Here is a 19,258-nt window from a genome sequence, read left to right as displayed (position 1 = left end):
ACAAATCGATCCGATTTTTAAAACACTTCCCAAAGTAATTAGATAGCCTATCAATTCGGAACAAATGACATATTTTTTGTAAATTTTAATTTTTTAAAAAAGTACAAATAATTCCTCTAAAAAAAGTAAAAATAATTTAATTTGACATTTTACATGTTCTTTTACGATTATAAAATTATTAGTCAAAATATTTAGTTATAATTATTTTATTATTTATATTATGAATTTTGTAGATCCATATTTATAATCAAATTATTTTCTAACATTTATTACAATTTTTATCATGAAAAAACTGAGAAGTAATATTATTAGTGATATATACATAATTATTGTTAAGTAGGTGCATAAGTGATTAAAAAATAAACTTTAGGGGTATAAAACCGCATTAGTTAAAAGTTTTATCCATCATCATAAATGAGAAACCCGTTCGCCGGTAGCCAGTAACAGTAAGCAACAACCGATCCATCAATTTCATTTCTTGTTTAAAAAGCCATCTGATAATCCATGCTTACTATAAATACCTTTCGTTCTTCACTAATCAGATAAAAAAATTAATTAATCACAAAAAATTGAAATGCATCTGTACAATTCTTGGCTACCGCCGCCGGTGGCGGAGGAGACGAAGAAAGAGCGGGAATCGTTCAGTCGAGTGGTCAACTCATTCAAGTCTTGTTATAAACCGGACGATCCTGAATCTGTTTACTCTACTCTTAAATGGATTTCCGTAATTGAACTGTTGAGTCTCTTGATTTTGATTAGTTTTAATCTGTTTTGTGTAATTGAATATTTAATTTTACTAATAATTTGTGATGGAGCAGGTTTATTAAGGCGAAGAGTGACGTGGCTTTGGAGGATGTAGCTGAAGTTGTTGAGAGTGGGATTCAATTGTTTAATGTTTCTCAGAATAAGCTTTATGTTCAGGTTTTGGTTATGAATTTTGATTTGTGTTTGGTTTTGTTTTGTTTTTGGTTGATTTGTTGCTGAAATTATGTGTTTTTGTTAATGGTGGAGTAGGTTAGATGGGGGAGTTTGTTAGTGAGAGTGCTTAATAAGTATAGAAAGAAGTTGCATTCTTTGAAAGTTCAGTGGCGCCCGTTGTATGATACTTTGATTCACACCCATTTCACTAGGTGAGGATTGTTTTTAAGATTAATCGTATTTTGTAGAGTGTTCGGTTTACTACTACTAGTGGAGTAGTTCGCTTACTTTTTATGCTCTCGGTTGTCTATTGGGATCCTGGAAATTGATATTTTGAATGTTGATGATTGTAGGAATAGTGGTCCGGAAGGATGGAGGTTGAGGCAACGTCATTTTGAGACTGTTACTTCGCTTGTTAGATCATGCCGGAGATTCTTTCCGCCGGGTTCTGCCTGCGAGATTTGGTCTGAGTTCATGTAAGTTTGTTTTTTGGGCTCTCTTTTGGTTTGCGTATCAGTTTGTGATTCATTTAATTGGTGGCATTCTAGTGTATTAGTAACTTTGAATCATAGTTGAAGATGAGCTAGCTTTTCTTCTCTCATTCCAATTCCAATTTGGGATAGTATCGATTTTTCCTTGCCTTTTGCTTTTTACTGGGCAGGGAACCCTCTGACACCAATGATATTAATTATTACAGTTTATTACTTGTCAGGACTTTCAACGGCTAAAAGTTTAAATTTTATAAATAAGTTAAAAGTTTGACCATTTTAAGATAAATTCTTTAAACTTGATCCTAATGTATGTTGAAATGTATAGAGTCAATAGCTAGGTGAAGATAGCAAACTTCACTCATACAGATTTTTTTATCTATTAAATGCAGGTCTTTGTTGGAGAATCCATGGCATAATTCAACATTTGAAGGATCTGGATTTGTGAGACTTTTTTTACCTACCAACTTGGACAACCAGGACTTCTACACAGAGTAAGTAGCATATAATATTGGGAACTCTTATCTTCATAATTTGTGGATGTAATCCTAGAGCAAGTTTAGATTTTAATGTTGACATGACAGTGATTGGGTCAGAAAGAGTTTGGAACTGTGGGACTCGATACCAAATTGCCAATTTTGGAATAGCCAGTGGGCAGCTGTTATTGCACGTGTCATAAAAAACTGCAATTCTATCAACTGGGAAGGATTCTTGCCTACTCTTTTCACCAGATACCTAAATATGTTTGAGGTGAGTTTATGAATATTTGTAGCTAGTTATCTGCTATTCATGAGTTTCATGATTTCCAACATCCGAGATCTGCGGTTGAACTTGAGCATGATTTTTGCTTGATATGCAGATTACTGGAATTTAGTGTCTTAAGGTCTTAAAATTCCTCAACTGCTTTGTTTCTGGCTTGTACTATGATTTAGATAGAGAGTTAGAGACTGGTTTAACAATCCTGTCTTAATTGTTTCGATCTCTGCACTGAAGTGATGTAGGACAGGTGGTAAAATCTACTGACTGGTGCTTTTTAGAGCAGTCAAAACTTGATTTTTTTTACTTGAATAGTATGCAAAAGCAGTTAATTTTGAGGGCAGAAGAAGCCTGTAGTGGTGCATTTTTGTGCCTGGAAATTTCTGGCAGTATAGAATGAAAGAAAAGAGTTTTTTTTTTTAAAAGAACTAAGCATGTGGGTATGGAGAGGATGGTAGAGTTTTTTCAATAGGACTAGTTTCACATCTAGTCACTGAATTTTAGCCCAGCCGCGGATCCTTAAATTCTATCCGCAAAACATTTCACATTGATTTTTCAGTTGAATTGCTATTTAATTTTTTATCTATTTGCTTTCAAATTTTAAGCAATTTTTTGATGCATTAACCACAGAAGAACATTTATTTTAATTTTTTTTATAATTTTGAAGCTAGATAAATTTACTTGATTAAAATGTCAAAACCTAGTTTCTATTCTTCAACCAGAATCTAGAAATGGTGGTTTATTAAATGCAATTTAGGTTGAATGATTTAGTGATGTCAGTGGAGCTTAATGATAGTAAAAACTGCAAGATATCAAAAATGAAAATCTTTAAATTGTAGGCTAATCGCTTACATTCCTAGATAAGAGAAGAATTATATGTTTCCTAAATATAAGGTCCTAAATTATGATTCAATATTTTAAAATTTACTCAAAATGTCTCGTTGATTTTCAGAATGATTTTCTCTACACAAGAGAAGCCATGATCATGCATGTTGCAGTGGCAATGTATTGTCTCCTTAATTTGGATACTTAATCCAAATGTTGTCTCCTTACTTGCTTTTAGAAAATGGAACGATAAAATATTTTGATTCTAGATTTTTTTGATGTCTTGGGTGAAACACTCATATTACAGCCATCATCATCTCAGTTTTAACTTGTTCATGTTAATGGTCTTCCTCTCCCCCTTTTTTTCAATCTACATTACCATATTTTCCATGTTACATGTTGTTCATTAGTGGGAGTTTCCTAAATCATTTTCTGCTGACCGTCCTCGATTTCATTGTTACATATCAGCACATCCTTTGGTTGCTCGAGAATCAAACCCCTGATTCTTCATTTTCATCTTGTTCTGTGGAGAATCTTTCCTTGGTGTCTTCATTAGATTGTAATTCACCAATTAGAGCCACGTTGCCTATTTTCCTCCAAAGGTTTTCCCTTTTGAGTGGTGGTTTTTTGGGGAATATTTGTTCTTCCCCAACTTGGGACTGATGTTTGATGGTGTCCAATGTGAGGGTAGATAGAGGAAGAAGTATCAGATTGAACTACCCATACCCCTATTCCATTGCATTGTTTGCTTATCAAGGTATGCTAATTACATGTGGAAAAATTTTGCAAAAAGAAAGGAAAATTTAATAGGACCATTGTTGAACTGTATTCAAGTCCATTCAGTTTTAACTAGTATTCTAGTCTAGTCAGGTATACTAATAAGCACGAGTTTTACCTTATGATTTTTCCCAATTCAAGGCTGTATAATACAGCAGGCTTATGAACTTATCCATGCACGTGATGTGTTTCTCACTTCTCAAGTCTTGCTTTTTTAATTTGCTAATTTCTGCTAACCTTCTTCTATCTGTAATTTATGATTAAAACAGAAAATGTAGGAAGTGAAGTAAAAAGTTAAGGTACTAATATTTTGATGACAATGTCATCATGTAGTAAGGAGATATTAGACTGAGGTAACTGTTATAACTGAAACTTTTGGACTAGTTTTGAATCAGTTTTGCTCATAAATCCTTTTGGACAATTGCTGCAATAAAAGCAATGGAATGCCTAAAATATCTTGCTTATTATTAGAACTCTATGTTTCACTGTTAAATCTTACTTGAATTTTTCCATTTTTAGGAAAATGTTACTCCTTTTCCTTTTCTCTCTTTGCACTCTGTTTTTCTTTTCTATGTCATAATTTAGATTTTTAGCTAGTCTGTAATGTTTAAAATCTGGCAATCCCAGGTTCCAGTGGCAAATGGAAGTGGATCATATCCCTTTTCTGTTGATGTTCCCAGGAATACGAGATTTTTGTTCTCCAATAAAACAGTTACGCCGGCAAAGGCTATTGCGAAATCAATTGTAAGATTCATATGCAGCTTGCATTTGACAGAATTTATGGGTTGATAACATATCAGTAATTCTAGTTTGTGATGCTCCATTTGTATTTGCAATGATAGGTATATCTATTAAAACCGGGTAGTTCAGCCCAGGAGCATTTTGAGAAATTGGTCGACCTCTTAGAGCAGTGCGTTTATATCTTATACTTAATGACTATTATTTCCGAACTTTGCTTGATATGTAATTCCAGCAGTTAATTGTTTTTATTGGCTTAGATACTACCATCCCTCAAATGGTGGTCGCTGGACTTATCCATTGGAGCGATTTTTGCTTTATTTGGTAATTACATTCCAGAAGCGATTACAGAATGAGCAACAGTAAGTATATACAGGCATCACAATGTATGAGACAAGTATTTGCTTTAACATGTTGTAAAATAATCCTATAAAATGCTTGTTTTACAGGAGTACAGATGACAATAGACAAGCTGAATTATATCTTGGGGGATTGGAAAGGACTAATTTTGTTAATGTGCTGCTGAAGTTGATTGATCGTGGACAATATAGCAAGAACGAACATCTTTCTGAAACTGTTGCTGCAACAACGTCCATTTTGTCATATGTGGAGCCTTCTTTGGTTCTTCCATTTATAGCATCTCGATTTCATCTGGCGTTGGAGACGGTTAGTAGTGCTGCACAGATTCCTAGGGTCATAAACACTTGGATATTATTTGCTGGTCTATTAATGTGGCTCTGGCATTAGTCAATAGACGCTTACTTAATTGATTGAATTCTGCACTTCTATCGCATTAACTTCTCGGTGATCCATGTTTACATCTAGTCAGATGACTGCCACCCACCAGTTGAAAACAGCTGTGATGTCTGTAGCATTTGCGGGACGTTCACTGTTTCTTACAGCCCTATCTGCTTCAGCAAGAGAGGTTGAAGTTGGCGTTGATGATGAACCACTCCTTGATCTTCTGATGATTTCTTTATCCAATGCGTTGCTTGGTATGGATGCCAATGATCCTCCAAAAACCTTGGCAACCTTGCAGTTAATTGGTTCCATTTTTTCCAATGTTAGTTCTAAACTTGAATCTCTGGTTATAATGGGAAAAATGTTTTATGAGTTAATGATTTGTGAATTAAGTGATTGCTCTTTATACGCATAACTACAGATTGCCACTTTGGATGATGACAATAATGATCTGTCTATCATGCCAATGAGCCGCTTTTCTGAGTGGTTGGATGAGTTCTTATGTCGCCTATTTTCCTTACTTCAACATTTGGAACCAAGTAGTGTTCTGTAAGTAATTACTGTCTCCAATTTTTTCTTCTTTGCTTCTGAAGATTCATTAATGCTTTCTAGATTCCTATTAGCATCTAACTTTGCCCTTGGGATTACCAAAACTGGTTATTAATGTGATAGGAATGAAGGTCTACATTCATCAGCAACATCTGGGACTTTTCTGGTTGAGGATGGTCCGTATTATTATTGCATGCTTGAAATTTTGCTTGGGAGACTTTCGAAATCTCTATACAATCAGGTTAATTGTTCACTTAAAATGAAAGTTAGATAAGTAGGCCATTTTTACGGGAAAAACTATTATTTTATTGACTTTTCTTTTATTGTACCAGGCTTTGAAGAAAATTTCAAAGTTTGTTAGGACCAATATTCTTCCAGGAGCTATTGCTGAGGTCGGACTGCTTTGTTGTGCATGTGTTCATTCAAACCCAGATGAGGCAGTTTGCTCTCTTGTTGAGCCGATTTTGTCATCTGTTATATCATCTTTAAAAGGAACTCCTGTTACAGGGTTTGGAGGAACAGGGTTTCCTGATGCCTCTTTTTCGACCAAGGTATTGTATATGTTGTGTTTCTTAATGAGTTTTTTCTATCTTTCTCTGAGATTCGTGAGTCACATGAAGCTGATTGATTCTTTTCCAGGCAAAACCAACACTATCTCCGGCTCTTGAAACAGCAATTGATTATCAGTTGAAAATGCTGTCAGTTACCATCAGCTATGGAGGTCCTGCACTTCTTCGTTACAGGGAACAATTTAAAGAAGCAATTTCATCTGCTTTTGAATCTCCTTCGTGGAAGGTTTTAATTTGTCTCTAGTTGGCTTGTTAAATGTGAAACTTGAACATTCTCTATAAGAATATATTTTGATTAGGGTGCTTATTATATACATTGCCAAACATACATTTGCATATTAATCTTAAATGCTGAAAACCATGTTAAATGTGACAGGTTAATGGAGCTGGTGATCACCTTCTTAGAGCCCTCATTGGAAGTGTGATTCTCTACTATCCCATTGATCAATACAAGTAAGCTTTTATTCTTTATCTGTCCATGTAATTGAAATTAATCTTTTAGTATTTCCTTTATCTATAAATAGTTAAATAGAATTTGGGTTTCCTAGGTGCATGTTGCGCCATCCTGCTGCTGCAGCATTAGAAGAATGGATCAGCACAAAGGATTATATCAGTGATGAACAATTGATGAGCCCCAAGTGGCATGTTCCAAATGATGAAGAAATACAGTTTGCAAATGAACTTTTGAACATCCATTTTCAGTCAGCTTTAGATGATCTTTTGAGAATATGCCAAAACAAGATCCACTCTGATCCAGGTAACAAATTAATTATTCTGTATTTTTTTCTCCATAATGCTGGATGCTTGTGAAATATATTCTTAAGAGCTTAAATAAAATAGTAGTGATTACTCTAGAAAGCACGAAAACCTTAAAATAGCTGATATTTCTGTGCCGGAATTTTTTCAAAAATTGGAACTCTTCAGGAAACACTAGATACTTTTTAGAAACTTTTTTTTTTTCCTTTTTTTTTTTTTTTTTTTGAGAACTTCACTCCAAAAGTGGATTTTAAAATTGCTTGAAAAACCATCTTCTTCTCCATCTTGTAAAAGAATTTGTAGTGCATATATCTTCACTGATTCAGTAAAGAGTAATAAATTAACCCCAAATTGTGCTAAAATTTAATTTTTGTTCATAATAATCTTTGCCTTTTTATTATAAAGAAGTCCACATTATGTTGAAATTACTGAAATGTGGATGTTGCTGGGGACGAAGTTGTCTCTTAGAGGATACTAAAATACTTGAAGTTGCCAATCTTTGTCTTGATAAGTCAGAGATGAAATCTATATTTTTAACTACTATTATTGATAAAGATGATAAAGTTAATTGGAAGTTCAGAATAATTATTATAATTTTTAGTTTTTCAATATTTATGAGTATGTTATAACTTTATTTAGAGTATTTTATTATAATTATTGTTACATAGATGTTTCAGTTGCTATTTTTTTTTTATTTGTATTCCTGTGTCGTACAGTATCACATGTCCCATTTCCGTTTCCGTGCTAGATTTTTAGAAAATGCCCTGATTTTGATATTGTTTTCTCCAGCTAACAAAACAGTTTTGAACTTGCACTGGTACTCATCCTATTTTGTGTCATCCATTGGCATATCCCTCGGCGGTTAACTAATTGTTATTTGTTAGGAACTATGCAACTTCTTCTCATGTAAAATTATAATCATAACATATGTGTGTACTTCTTTTATTTGGTTTTATTATTTATTTATTTCCTAATTAAATGCTACTTGTTTGCAGGAAATGAGAAAGAGCACTTGAAAGTGACTCTTTTGCGTATTGATTCTTCATTGCAAGGTGTTTTATCTTGTTTACCTGATTTCAGCCCATCTTCCAGGAATGGGATTGTTGGAGATGCAAGTGGTATTTCTTTCTTGATAGCTGGAGCAACAGGTTCAACTGTTGGCAGTGTTGAACTACGTGAAAAAGCTGCTAAAATCATTCATACAGCGTGCAAGTAATTCAAGTTTTGGAATTCAATTGTATCTCAGTTTGCTTGTTTAGTCCCTTTTTCTAAATATTATTTTTAATTTGGCAGGTACCTGTTGGAAGAAAAATCAGATGACAGCATATTGTTGATACTCATTGTTCGTATCATGGATGCCTTGGGCAACTACGGTAACAGACAGACTGCATCTCGATGATCTGAATCTATAACTAATTTTTTTGGTACTGGTCAGAGTAGCATTTCAAACTATCTTTTTGAGCTTATTTTGATATTCTTTTTTTAAACAGGAAGCTTGGAGTATGATGAATGGTCAAATCATAGGCAGGCTTGGAAGCTGGAATCTGCTGCAATTATAGAGCCTTCAGTCAACTTCATTGTTTCATCTCATTCTAAAGGAAAGAAAAGGTATGTCTTACTTCAGTTTCCATGTATAATTATTTGTTTTATCATTGTATTCCTTCTAAATGAAGACATTCGATGTCTTATTTCAGGCCTAGATGGGCTCTTATTGATAAGGCATACATGCATAATACATGGAGGTCATCACAATCATCCTATCATCTGTTCCGTACAAGTGCGAGTCTTGCTCCATCTGACCATGCAATAGTTTTGATAGAAGATCTCCTGAATCTCTCTTTGCATAGCTATGGAACTGTTCGCGCGTAAGTTTTTCATTATTCTGTGGCCTTTATTTAATCATACTAGTCTGCCATAGGAGCCCTCTTATTCTTTTTGGATTGATGGGGATACAGTTGAATATAAGTTCATTAGGTTTTTGAACTTGTTACCATCTGTCACCCTTCTTATTCTATGTGTAAGGATTTTGTTTTGACAATTTCTTAACATATGCATATTTTTCATATTATTATTTAGTACATGCAATTTGTTTCATGTTGAATCCTACTTATTCTTTCTAGTTTTTCATTTGATTTGATATCATATGCTTTACTGAATGTATCTTGCAATCAATAAATGAATATTATAACTGAAGTATATTGGTGATTTGGTATCTAGACTTGCTGGAAAATCGCTGCTGAAGATGATAAAGAGATGGCCATCTATGATTTCAAAGTCTGTGCTCGCTCTCACTGAAAATTTACGAAATCCTAACTCACCAGAGTACGCAGTCCTAGGTTCTTGTGCAGTCCTTTCTACACAGACAGTACTGAAACATTTGACAACGGTAGTCATTCTTCACAGATTAGTCCAGATACATTCTTGAAAATAATTTTTTCTCCTGATATGTTATCTTTTATTTCAGGATGCAAAATCATTATCTTCATTTCTTCTTGGAATTCTTTCAAGGTTACCCTTGAAAACCCTCTGCTTTCTCTAATATTTTGGCAATTGTTGACTATATAATTATATTTTTTTCTCTCATCGCTTCCAGTTGTTTCCTAATTTTTATATCCTATTTAGAGTCTCACTTTTCCTTTTACTTGCATTGTAGCTCACATCATGAATCGCTGAAAGCCCAGAAAGCAATTAATGAGGTAAGACTTCTCACATCTATAATTCATAAAATGTATTCCTGTATTCTTAATTTCTAATATTTTTTGAGGATCAACAGCTTTTTGTCAAGTACAACATTCATTTCTCTGGAGTATCTAGAGCCATTTTCAGGACATCAGACAATCACATGGATGGATCAGATTTCACAGATCTGGTTTCACAGATTGGATCTATGAGTTTTGAATCTAGTGGATTACATTGGCGGTAATATATTTTTAATGGGAAATCATATGGTTATAGATACTGTGCTTGTATGTTTTAACTGTATTATAACTTGCTTTGAGTTGTTGGTGAGTGCCACAAATGTAGTTAAGGATTTCATATGCTGCGCAAATGTAGTTAAATGTGACTGGAAACATAGAAATCCAGAAGATTAAGCTAATCACAAATACTTTTTGTTTGGATTTTTTCTCATTTTACTCTTTTTCTTTTGTCAGGTATAACTTGATGGCTAATAGGGTTCTGCTTTTGTTGGCTATGACATCTAGAAACGACCCAAATTTCTCTACAAAGATATTGAGTGAAACTGCAGGTTGCCAATTCTATTGTTTGGCTTCTAGATTTCATCTTTGTTGCCTACTAGCATTCTTTTGATGAATTAAGAATAAGAAGTAGCTGTTCCTACATTGTCTTGTTTTTTTTCCTTTTCAGGCCACTTCCTAAAAAATTTGAAAAGTCAGCTTCCTCAAACAAGGATACTTGCAATTTCTGCTCTTAACACATTATTAAAAGAGTCGCCATATAAGTTGTCAGCTGAGAATGAACCTACATTCTCTGGGGAGCTACATACAAATACCAAATCATCTCTTGAAGGCGCATTAAGAGAAATTTTCCAGGAGGATGGATTTTTTAGTGAGACTTTGAATAGTCTTTCACATGTTCATATAATCACTGATAATGATGGCACATCTAGAGGAAGTCATGGAAATTCTTCTTTTCAAAGTCTGGCAGACAAATCAATTACCCGTTTTTATTTTGATTTTACATCTTCATGGCCTCGTACACCTAGTTGGATTTCCTTATTAGGAAATGATACTTTCTACTCAAATTTTGCACGAATTTTTAAGCGGCTAATACAAGAATGCGGCATGCCTGTTTTACTGGCACTTAAAAATGCATTGGAGGAGTTTTCAAATGCTAAGGAAAGGTCTAAGCAATGTGTTGCTGCTGAAGCATTTGCAGGAGTGCTGCATTCTGATGTGAATGGTCTTTTAGGAGAATGGGACGATTGGATCATGGCTCAGTTGCAGAGGGTTATTCTTTCTCAATCAGTAGAATCTGTACCTGAGTGGACAGCTTGTGTGCGTTATGCAGTTACAGGAAAAGGAAAATATGGTACAAGAGTTCCTCTTCTCAGGCAACAAATTTTGGACTGCTTGATGACACCTTTGCCTGCAGCAGTAACTACCACTGTAGTTGCAAAACGTTACATGTTCCTTTCTGCAGCACTGATAGAAGTGTCCCCACAGAAATTGCCGCTACATGAGATACAGCTCCACAGTAAACTTCTTCATGAGTTGTTGGCTAATATGTGTCATTCCTCGGCCCAAGTAAGCATTGCAAATTGCATGTGTTCTTAATTTTAAATTTTGATATTTTTCCGGAAGAAACAAAAGATCACTTTTAGCAAATGATTTTAAAAGGACCAATTGCAATTCTATTCTAGCCTGCACTATGAAGGCTTCTTATTTTTCATCATGTTTTTATATGATTCTTGTGTGGGTCAGGTCAGAGAAGCTATAGGTGTTACCTTGTCAATTTTGTGCTCCAACATTCGTCTTCATTCATCATTGACTCAAAATCATTCAAGTGACTCTGATAACCAACTGAAAGAGGAAAACTGGGTTGTACTCCTGACAGAACGAGCATCAGATATGGTCACAAATATCCAGAAAACTAGTCCTGCAGACAATTTGGAGATACCAACAAGGACAGCTTCTCAAAATGGGTCGTTGAATGGGGATGCCCAAGATGATGTCAAGTGGATGGAGACGGTACAGACTCCTAGAGTAACTTAAAAATATATTTTCTAGCTTTTAGACACTCTAATTGATTTATTCATTGCCTTTTCTTTGGGTGTAGCTATTTCATTTTATCATCTCAACATTGAAATCTGGAAGATCATCTTATTTGCTGGATGTTATCGTGGGATTTCTTTATCCTGTCATTTCATTACAGGTATGGGTGTATTTTTCTGTTACTATAGCCTGACTGGGTTACTGCAGTACCCGTTAATTTTGACAATCTATTTTTTAATTCAAAGCCACTCCAACTCTGGTTTAGAATTTGCTTTATGCAGTGAATGTACTTGTACTATAATCTTTATTTGAATCAAATTTGCAATTGGAATCTCAGTAAATTCTCTGCATTGTATTTGCTTTACATAATTGAACTGTAAAATCTGTGACACAGCAACTTTTTGGTTGTCTGATTTGGCATAGAATTATTCTCTTTTGGATGTTAATGCAGCTCTTCGGAGCTAATTTTGCGACTCTATCTGCCAAGTTGATTGTATTCATCTGGAAAATAGCTTAATTATTTCAAGTAATTACATACAATAGCAACATATTCAAGTTATCTCTTATTTTCTCACTCGTGAAAAGTACCTGAAGGTCTCAAAGACGGGTCAGCATATTTAATCTGATGTGTATGTTTAAACTTTGAAGGAAACATCAAATAAAGACTTGTCAACCCTGGCAAAGGCTGCTTTTGAATTGCTTAAGTGGAGGATTTTCTGGGAACCTCATCTCCAGAGGATTGTCTCAGTGGTTCTATCTTCAGCCAGTGATTCTAACTGGCGGACCAGATCAGCTACTCTGACGTATCTTCGTACTTTCATGTATAGGTATACTACTTTTCTCTTATGCATCAAATTTATTAGTTGCATCAGACTTAGCTTGAGAACCTAATTAGTTTTAGTTAGAGTTTTCTTACTTTTATTGTTGTTTAATACACGAGTTATTGGGATATCATATCTTTAAATTTTTGTGAATTTTGATTTTTTGTGCATAGCTAAGGCATGCTATATATGCATAATGTTCTTTGTTGAGAGTAACACTTAGCTTCTTAGTTCCCTTGAGCTCTCTTTGATCTCAATTATATGTATGGAATGCAGACTTGTTGACTGCTTGTGCCAGTTGACTGGATTGCATGCAGTGTTTGTTGTGATGCGGATTCTAATGGCTGTTTTTCTGTGACAGGCATACTTATGTTTTGTCGATGCCAGAAAAACAACAAATTTGGAGAACTGTTGAGGATTTATTGAGAGACAATCAAGTAGAGGCAAGTTCCTGGCTGAATCTTGTGCAGAATAAAATGGATTGTGTATTTGTGAACATGGATGGAGAACTTTTGTCTTCATCAATAGTTTGAGGATGATTGTTGACCTTTGAAGTTAGAGATTCCTGAAAAAAATATGATTAGCTTGGGTTCTTAAAAGTTGCCTAATATTTGTGGAGAAGTCCTTTGTCCAAAGTCAAATCTTATGAGCTTAAAAGTTGCCTAATATTTGTGGAGAAATCCTTCGTTCAAAGTCAAATCTTATGAGCTTACAGACCTCTGGAAAGAGTCCTTGTTTGGGACCATTGAATTTTGCTTCCTCTGAATTATTAATAGCTTATATCTTGCCCAGGTAAGAGAGCATGCTGCAGCAGTTCTAGCAGGTTTAATGAAGGGCGGGGACAAAGATCTTGCTAGAGACTTCCGTGATAGGGCTTACACAGAGGCTAATGCCATTCAAAGGAAGAAAAAGCAGAGGTTAATTGTTTATCTACCGTCTTTTATTTGTTAGTTTCTTTCAACAAAGATGCGAGTGCATGTGCAAGTCATGTACTTGTTCCTTTGTTCTTATTTGGATCTACAGAGTGCATATTGTAGAAAAGCTAAGACCTCTTTTGTTAATTTGCTGAAAATCTATGACATAGATCGCTCATGCAATTCTTGTGCATAGGTTAATCTTTGCTATGTCTTGTTTCTATTTTCCTTTAAATTAGTTAATGGGTACGTCTTGATATAAATTTCATGTTCATTGTTTCATCAACTGTGCGTTCAGTGCATTTACTTTGTTCTTGGGTTCCACTTTATTTTATGAACTGCACAATTACTCATGGCTCCTTATCAACAATTTTTATTATGGATGCAGAAACTCGAAGTCTGGCCAACCTATAGCATCGGTCCATGGTGCTGTGCTTGCTTTAGCAGCTTCTGTATTATCTGTTCCATATGATATGCCTGGGTAAGTTTATCCTGATAATATACAATATGATGTGTCATAGTATCATGCATCTTTATAGAATGACCTGTACATGCTCTATATTTTTAGTAGATGATGATGTACTGTAACAAATGGCATTTAAAATGTATATGGTGATGCAAAGTTGTAGACTACTATCGAAAATGACCAGTTTAGGGCAGCTATTAAATGAAATAAGGTTGTCAAAGTAGTATCCTTAAGTTATTATACTACTGGTGATAGCAGTCAAGTCTCTTGTAGCAATAGCCAACAAAGGCTTATTCATTTTCTTCAAATCCAAAGTTCTGATTTCGGGTCTGACAGATTATGCTAGTGACTAGATTTATGAGTTTGTTTGTGCTGAGTTGGAAGAGAAAAGAAATTAAACCAAGTTGAATCTATTGGTGTTTTTGACTGGTATGCAGCTGTAAACACGTTTTATGACCATTTTCATTTCCAATTTGCAATCTTACCTCACTTTGGTCAGGTTTATGAGATTTTTCATTCATACATGTCTTACACTTCAGTAACATTTTTGGTGCGTTAATTTCTGAAAATTGAGTGGCCCTGACCTAGAATTTAGGTGATCATCTTCATGGCTTCGGTAGACATGGTATATTTGAACTTTACTAGTCATTCTCGATTAGTTGAACTTTTGGTCTTTGATTGAAGCTGGTGTCTGATAGAATTTTCATTTGCAATTATGTTAAGAATTTAGCTAAATAAGTGATTCTTTCTTCTTTAGGGCTTTTGCTTGGTTATTGGGCAATTTTTGGTTATTCTATACTCTATAGGTTATAATCTTGCAAAATCAGTTTGGTTGTAGCTCAATTGGTCCAGGAGTCATTCTAAGGCGTCGCAATCTTGAATTTAAGACCCAGTTTGGAGCCAATTTAACCAAATTAAGTTGCTACACAAATTTCTTTTCTATTTGCAGCCCTTTCTAGGGTTTTTTTCTTTTCTCAAAAGGGTTTCCTTTTCTAGTAAGTTTCTCATAACATAAGAAAATTCAATTTACAATTGAGCAAGTTAAGTTGACTTTCTGGGAGGATTCAAAATGATCGAATCCTTTATCAGATGATTGAATCATTTAAATCTAGTTTGTGTGAATTTGTATGATTCTTTTTTCTCTATTTCTCACTCATGCGCACTGACATATGTGGAGTTCATTTTACTGCTTGAATCATATCATTTTCATTCTTTAATTACATCAATTTAAAATCTTATACTGCGTATTTGTTTCTATTGTCTAATTTTTAGCCCTTCATGAGCGTGATGTCATGCTGTGAATGTGAAAGAACTTCTTTATTTGGCATAAACATTAGATCAATTCTATATAAAAAAAAGTTCTTCAATAGACTTCACTTCAATTATAAATGAATTCATTTTTGTGTTTTGTACCAAATTGATCATTTCTATATAGGTGGTTGCCTGAGCATGTCACTCTACTTGCTCGTTTTGGAGGAGAGCCATCGCCTGTGAAATCTACCGTTACTAAGGCAGTTGCTGAATTCCGGCGGACTCATGCAGATACCTGGAATGTCCAGAAAGATTCATTTACTGAAGAGCAACTCGAGGTGGCTTCATAGTTTCTTTTTAGTTTAAGATTATATGCAAATTATGATGGGTTTTCGTAATTTGGTTTTTGTTTAACTCTTGCAGGTTCTGGCTGACACATCATCGTCATCATCGTATTTTGCTTGATTTGGTAATACAATCTTAGGAAGAGATTATATATAAATTACAGGAACCAAGTGGTTGGGCAGGAAATAGTGTAATTAATTCTTGATAAATATTGCATAAATTTTAGAAATGAAGTTTTATTTACATGAGCTTCATTTATCATTGCCTTAAGAAGTTTATTTTATTTCAGCCGGTAGGGTGCCTTGTTTTTTTCCTTCTTGTCATGTATATCTCCTTAAACCATGGGATCCATTAAATCGTCAGATGGTAAATCCCATAGTACACAGTCTGTATTAAATATGCCAGAGTTGTTCCGAATCTCTTTTCCGCCTTCAGATTCATCTCCGTTGTCATCTTCCATTTTATCATGCAATCGGCCTTGCTGATCTCCGGCTGTGCACGTGCTTCCAGTGCACATACTCTGACTCCATGGTGATACATCCCCATCATTGCCGAATGAAGATGGTCCGCACTGAAATCCAGTGATTGATTGAGGGAAGCCGCTGCATTCTCCTGCAAAATTTGCAGATGTTGCTCCGGTAGAATCCCAGTTCTTGTTTGGAGGTAGCAAACCAGGTTCTTGCATAGCTCTTGATAAACCGAGCTTGATTTTCTCAATTGTATCATCATTCTCATCATGTTTGCCGACAATGTAAGGTGATACTGCATTCCCGTGTCCCCCGTGTCCTGCATTAGAGTTCGGCTGTTGCAATTGGAAGTCGATTCGCTTTTTAGTTAGAAGGTGCAACATTTCATCTTTAAAGCAACCTAGGGCTGCCTCAGCTAGGTGAGCCACCTGTGGCGGTGCCAATGTGGTGGCGATTTCAGCCATGAGATGCGAGAATGGTTTATGCGTGACGGGATCAATACCCATACCAGAAAGCTTCTTTTTCAGTTTAGTATTCCAATGATTCTTAACGTCGTTGTCGGTCCGACCTGGAAGCTGCGCTGCAATCAACGACCACCTGCAATGCAAAAACAGAACTATGTCATTGAAATGCAAAACCTACAAAGCAATTCCATTCTTATGCTTTTATGCTTACCGGTTTCCAACGACTGAGTGAAGCTTGACGATGGTTTGTTCTTCTCCATCGTTGAATTGTCCGTGCTTGAGATCAGGGCGAAGATAATTCGTCCACCGAAGCCTACAACTCTTTCCGCATCGTTGGAGACCTAGAATAAATCATGGCAAAGCAAAGCATAAGAAAAAAACAACTAACAATCTTAAATTAGTCATTAACTTGATACCCAAGTAACGTGTCGGAACAAACCAGCATTCTTCGGAATAAGCCGCCAATTTCGGGTGCCGTGTTGCGCAATGTAAGACGAGAGTTTGTTGTCTTCTTCAGGTGTCCACTGTCCCCTCTTCACATTATCCTTCTCACAGCAAGGGATTCTACCCATCTTTATGAATGTGAGTTAAATTTTAGTTTAAGGAAAAAACAAGTGCTTAAGAAATGCAAGGACTTAGGTTAATGGATAATAAAAAGAAAAAGGTAAAAAGAGAATTTCTCTACTTGCCTTACTTTAATTAGGGTTAGGAAAAAAGGAATAAAGAAAGAAAACAAGTATGAAATGAGAAAAGAAATGGTAAGTGGGTTAATTGTTATATAATGTGAATTAAATTAGGGCAAAAATGGGAATGAGCATGGGGATTATTATTTAGCATGAAAGGTGCATGATTTTATTAAAGAATTCAACGCTATTGAGTGTGTGAGAGCAATGGCAGGTAGCTCACCCACAAGACACCTGGTCAACTCACTCTCTAACTTTTATATTTTGTTGGAAAAATTATGTAAACAATGCCTGAACTTTTCAATTTTTCTATTTCAATGCATGAACTTCTTTTCTATATTAGTGTTTCAACTTTCTAAAAGTGTGTTGAATGAGTGTTTTTATCCATTTTTGGTCGCCGATATGCTAAAAGATAAAATTAAACCTCCTCATTTTGTACTTATTTATTGCGTATATTAACAAAAAGAACGATATTTGTGTGTACGATAATATATTTATATATGTGGAATTCATGATAAATCATATCGATATAATATAGATCTTTTTAGTTATATTATTAGTTTGGTGACCAAATATGATTAAAAATACGCGTTTGATATGTTTTTAAAAATCTGAAACACTAATGTAGAAAAAATAAAAGTTCGGATGCTGAATAGAAGATTTAAAAAAGTTGAGACATTGTTGGGTGCAATTTTTCGTATTTAGTTTGGTTGATTGACCGATTTGAAGCAATATAAGAGAGAGGGTTTATCGCAAAATGTTGGGTGGCTTTTTGCTTTGGTCACACAATTTCGATTTCTACAAGAAGACAGAGTTACACTCGTGCGCCTTCTCCATGCAACATTACATAACTAACTATGTTTGTACCACTTTTAACTGTTTTCCGTACGTAATTCTGCTTAACTACCTTCAACTTTCCACAATCACAACTACAAATTATTGGCATTTTGATGCATTCTGCTTCATTTCCCGGCGGATTTTCGAGCGATCTTGTATGTCGGGAAAGTACTTGATGGGAATTTTTTTCGATAGATTACGGAAGGATTTTTTTTGTTGGATTAGTTAGGGGTGAGCATGGTTCGGTTTGGTTTGGTAAAATTTAAAACCAAACCATATTTTAAAGGGAAAAATAAAAACCAAACTGCACCAAATATTTATACAAAATTTCGGTTTGGTTAACTAAAATTTAGCATCGGTTTTGGTTTGATTTGGTTCGATTTGGTTAATATAGATTGAGATAAAAATTACACATAATAATTAAAATAATATATAATAATTTATATTTATATATGTATTAGTTTATATGTTTTATCTATATCTATATCTATACTATATATAAAAGCACGGAGGGGGGGGACAGGCAAATTTACTGAATAATCCTTTTCAGTTTACTACTTGTTTCCCTGTTTTTTAAGAAAACGGTTGGTGCCTTTGAAGTGTGTGCGGGCGTGCCAGAGGTTGGACCTCAAATTGGAAATTAAAAATTTATCAAGCGATTGTGACAGATTTTCAAAGGACGTAAAAAATCTAAACGTTCGTAAAGAAAAACTCTTGGAGAAACTTTAAAAATAAGAATAAACTTCTGCAATTAAAATCTAAAATTCAACACTGTAAATGAAACTACTGCTGCAATAATGTTAAAAACAAAAGATTGAAATTGCGAAAGCTGTAAAGCGTTTACAAAGGATTGCATAAAATAAAAGCTTTTATTTTATGAAATCCTTTGTAAACACTTTACAGCTTTCGCAATTTCAATTTTTTGTTTTTAACATTATTTTAGTTCATTTACAGTGTTGAATTTTAGATTTCAATTGCAGAAGTTTCTTCTTGTTTTGAAAGTTTCTTCAAGAGTTTTTCTTTACGAACCATTTAGATTTTTTACGTCCTTTGAAAATCAGTCACAATCGCTTGATCAATTTTTAATTTTCAATTTGAGGTCCAACCTCTGGCACGCCCGCACACACTTCAAAGGCACCAACCGTTTTCTTAAAAAACAG

General features: G+C 34.7%; 2 protein-coding genes across 2 annotated transcripts; one reads left to right on the top strand and one right to left on the bottom strand.

Annotated features, from left to right (window-relative positions):
* Positions 1-438: 438 nt before the first annotated feature.
* Positions 439-15,901, top strand: LOC126686356 (proteasome activator subunit 4). Its single transcript, XM_050380392.2, has 35 exons — positions 439-735; positions 819-921; positions 1,015-1,130; positions 1,272-1,394; positions 1,799-1,900; positions 1,991-2,156; positions 4,392-4,508; positions 4,607-4,674; positions 4,763-4,864; positions 4,952-5,168; positions 5,332-5,565; positions 5,665-5,792; positions 5,916-6,033; positions 6,125-6,343; positions 6,432-6,587; positions 6,738-6,814; positions 6,910-7,118; positions 8,113-8,329; positions 8,411-8,490; positions 8,608-8,725; positions 8,812-8,982; positions 9,335-9,503; positions 9,582-9,625; positions 9,771-9,813; positions 9,891-10,036; positions 10,270-10,364; positions 10,484-11,382; positions 11,560-11,826; positions 11,915-12,010; positions 12,499-12,677; positions 13,033-13,114; positions 13,464-13,588; positions 13,974-14,066; positions 15,487-15,640; positions 15,726-15,901. Exons 1-35 carry the CDS (start codon positions 575-577, stop codon positions 15,765-15,767), a joined length of 5,436 nt encoding a protein of 1,811 aa, XP_050236349.1. The 5' UTR covers positions 439-574; the 3' UTR covers positions 15,768-15,901.
* Positions 15,834-17,322, bottom strand: LOC126686358 (transcription factor MYB80). Its single transcript, XM_050380397.2, has 3 exons — positions 17,018-17,322; positions 16,790-16,919; positions 15,834-16,711 (listed from the first exon to the last, which is right to left on the bottom strand). Exons 1-3 carry the CDS (start codon positions 17,148-17,150, stop codon positions 15,982-15,984), a joined length of 993 nt encoding a protein of 330 aa, XP_050236354.1. The 5' UTR covers positions 17,151-17,322; the 3' UTR covers positions 15,834-15,981.
* Positions 17,323-19,258: the final 1,936 nt, after the last annotated feature.

This window comes from Mercurialis annua, linkage group LG6 (assembly GCF_937616625.2).
Source record: "Mercurialis annua linkage group LG6, ddMerAnnu1.2, whole genome shotgun sequence".
In the NCBI taxonomy this organism is placed as follows: domain Eukaryota; kingdom Viridiplantae; phylum Streptophyta; class Magnoliopsida; order Malpighiales; family Euphorbiaceae; genus Mercurialis; species Mercurialis annua.
This window is presented reverse-complemented; position numbering and strand designations above follow the sequence as displayed.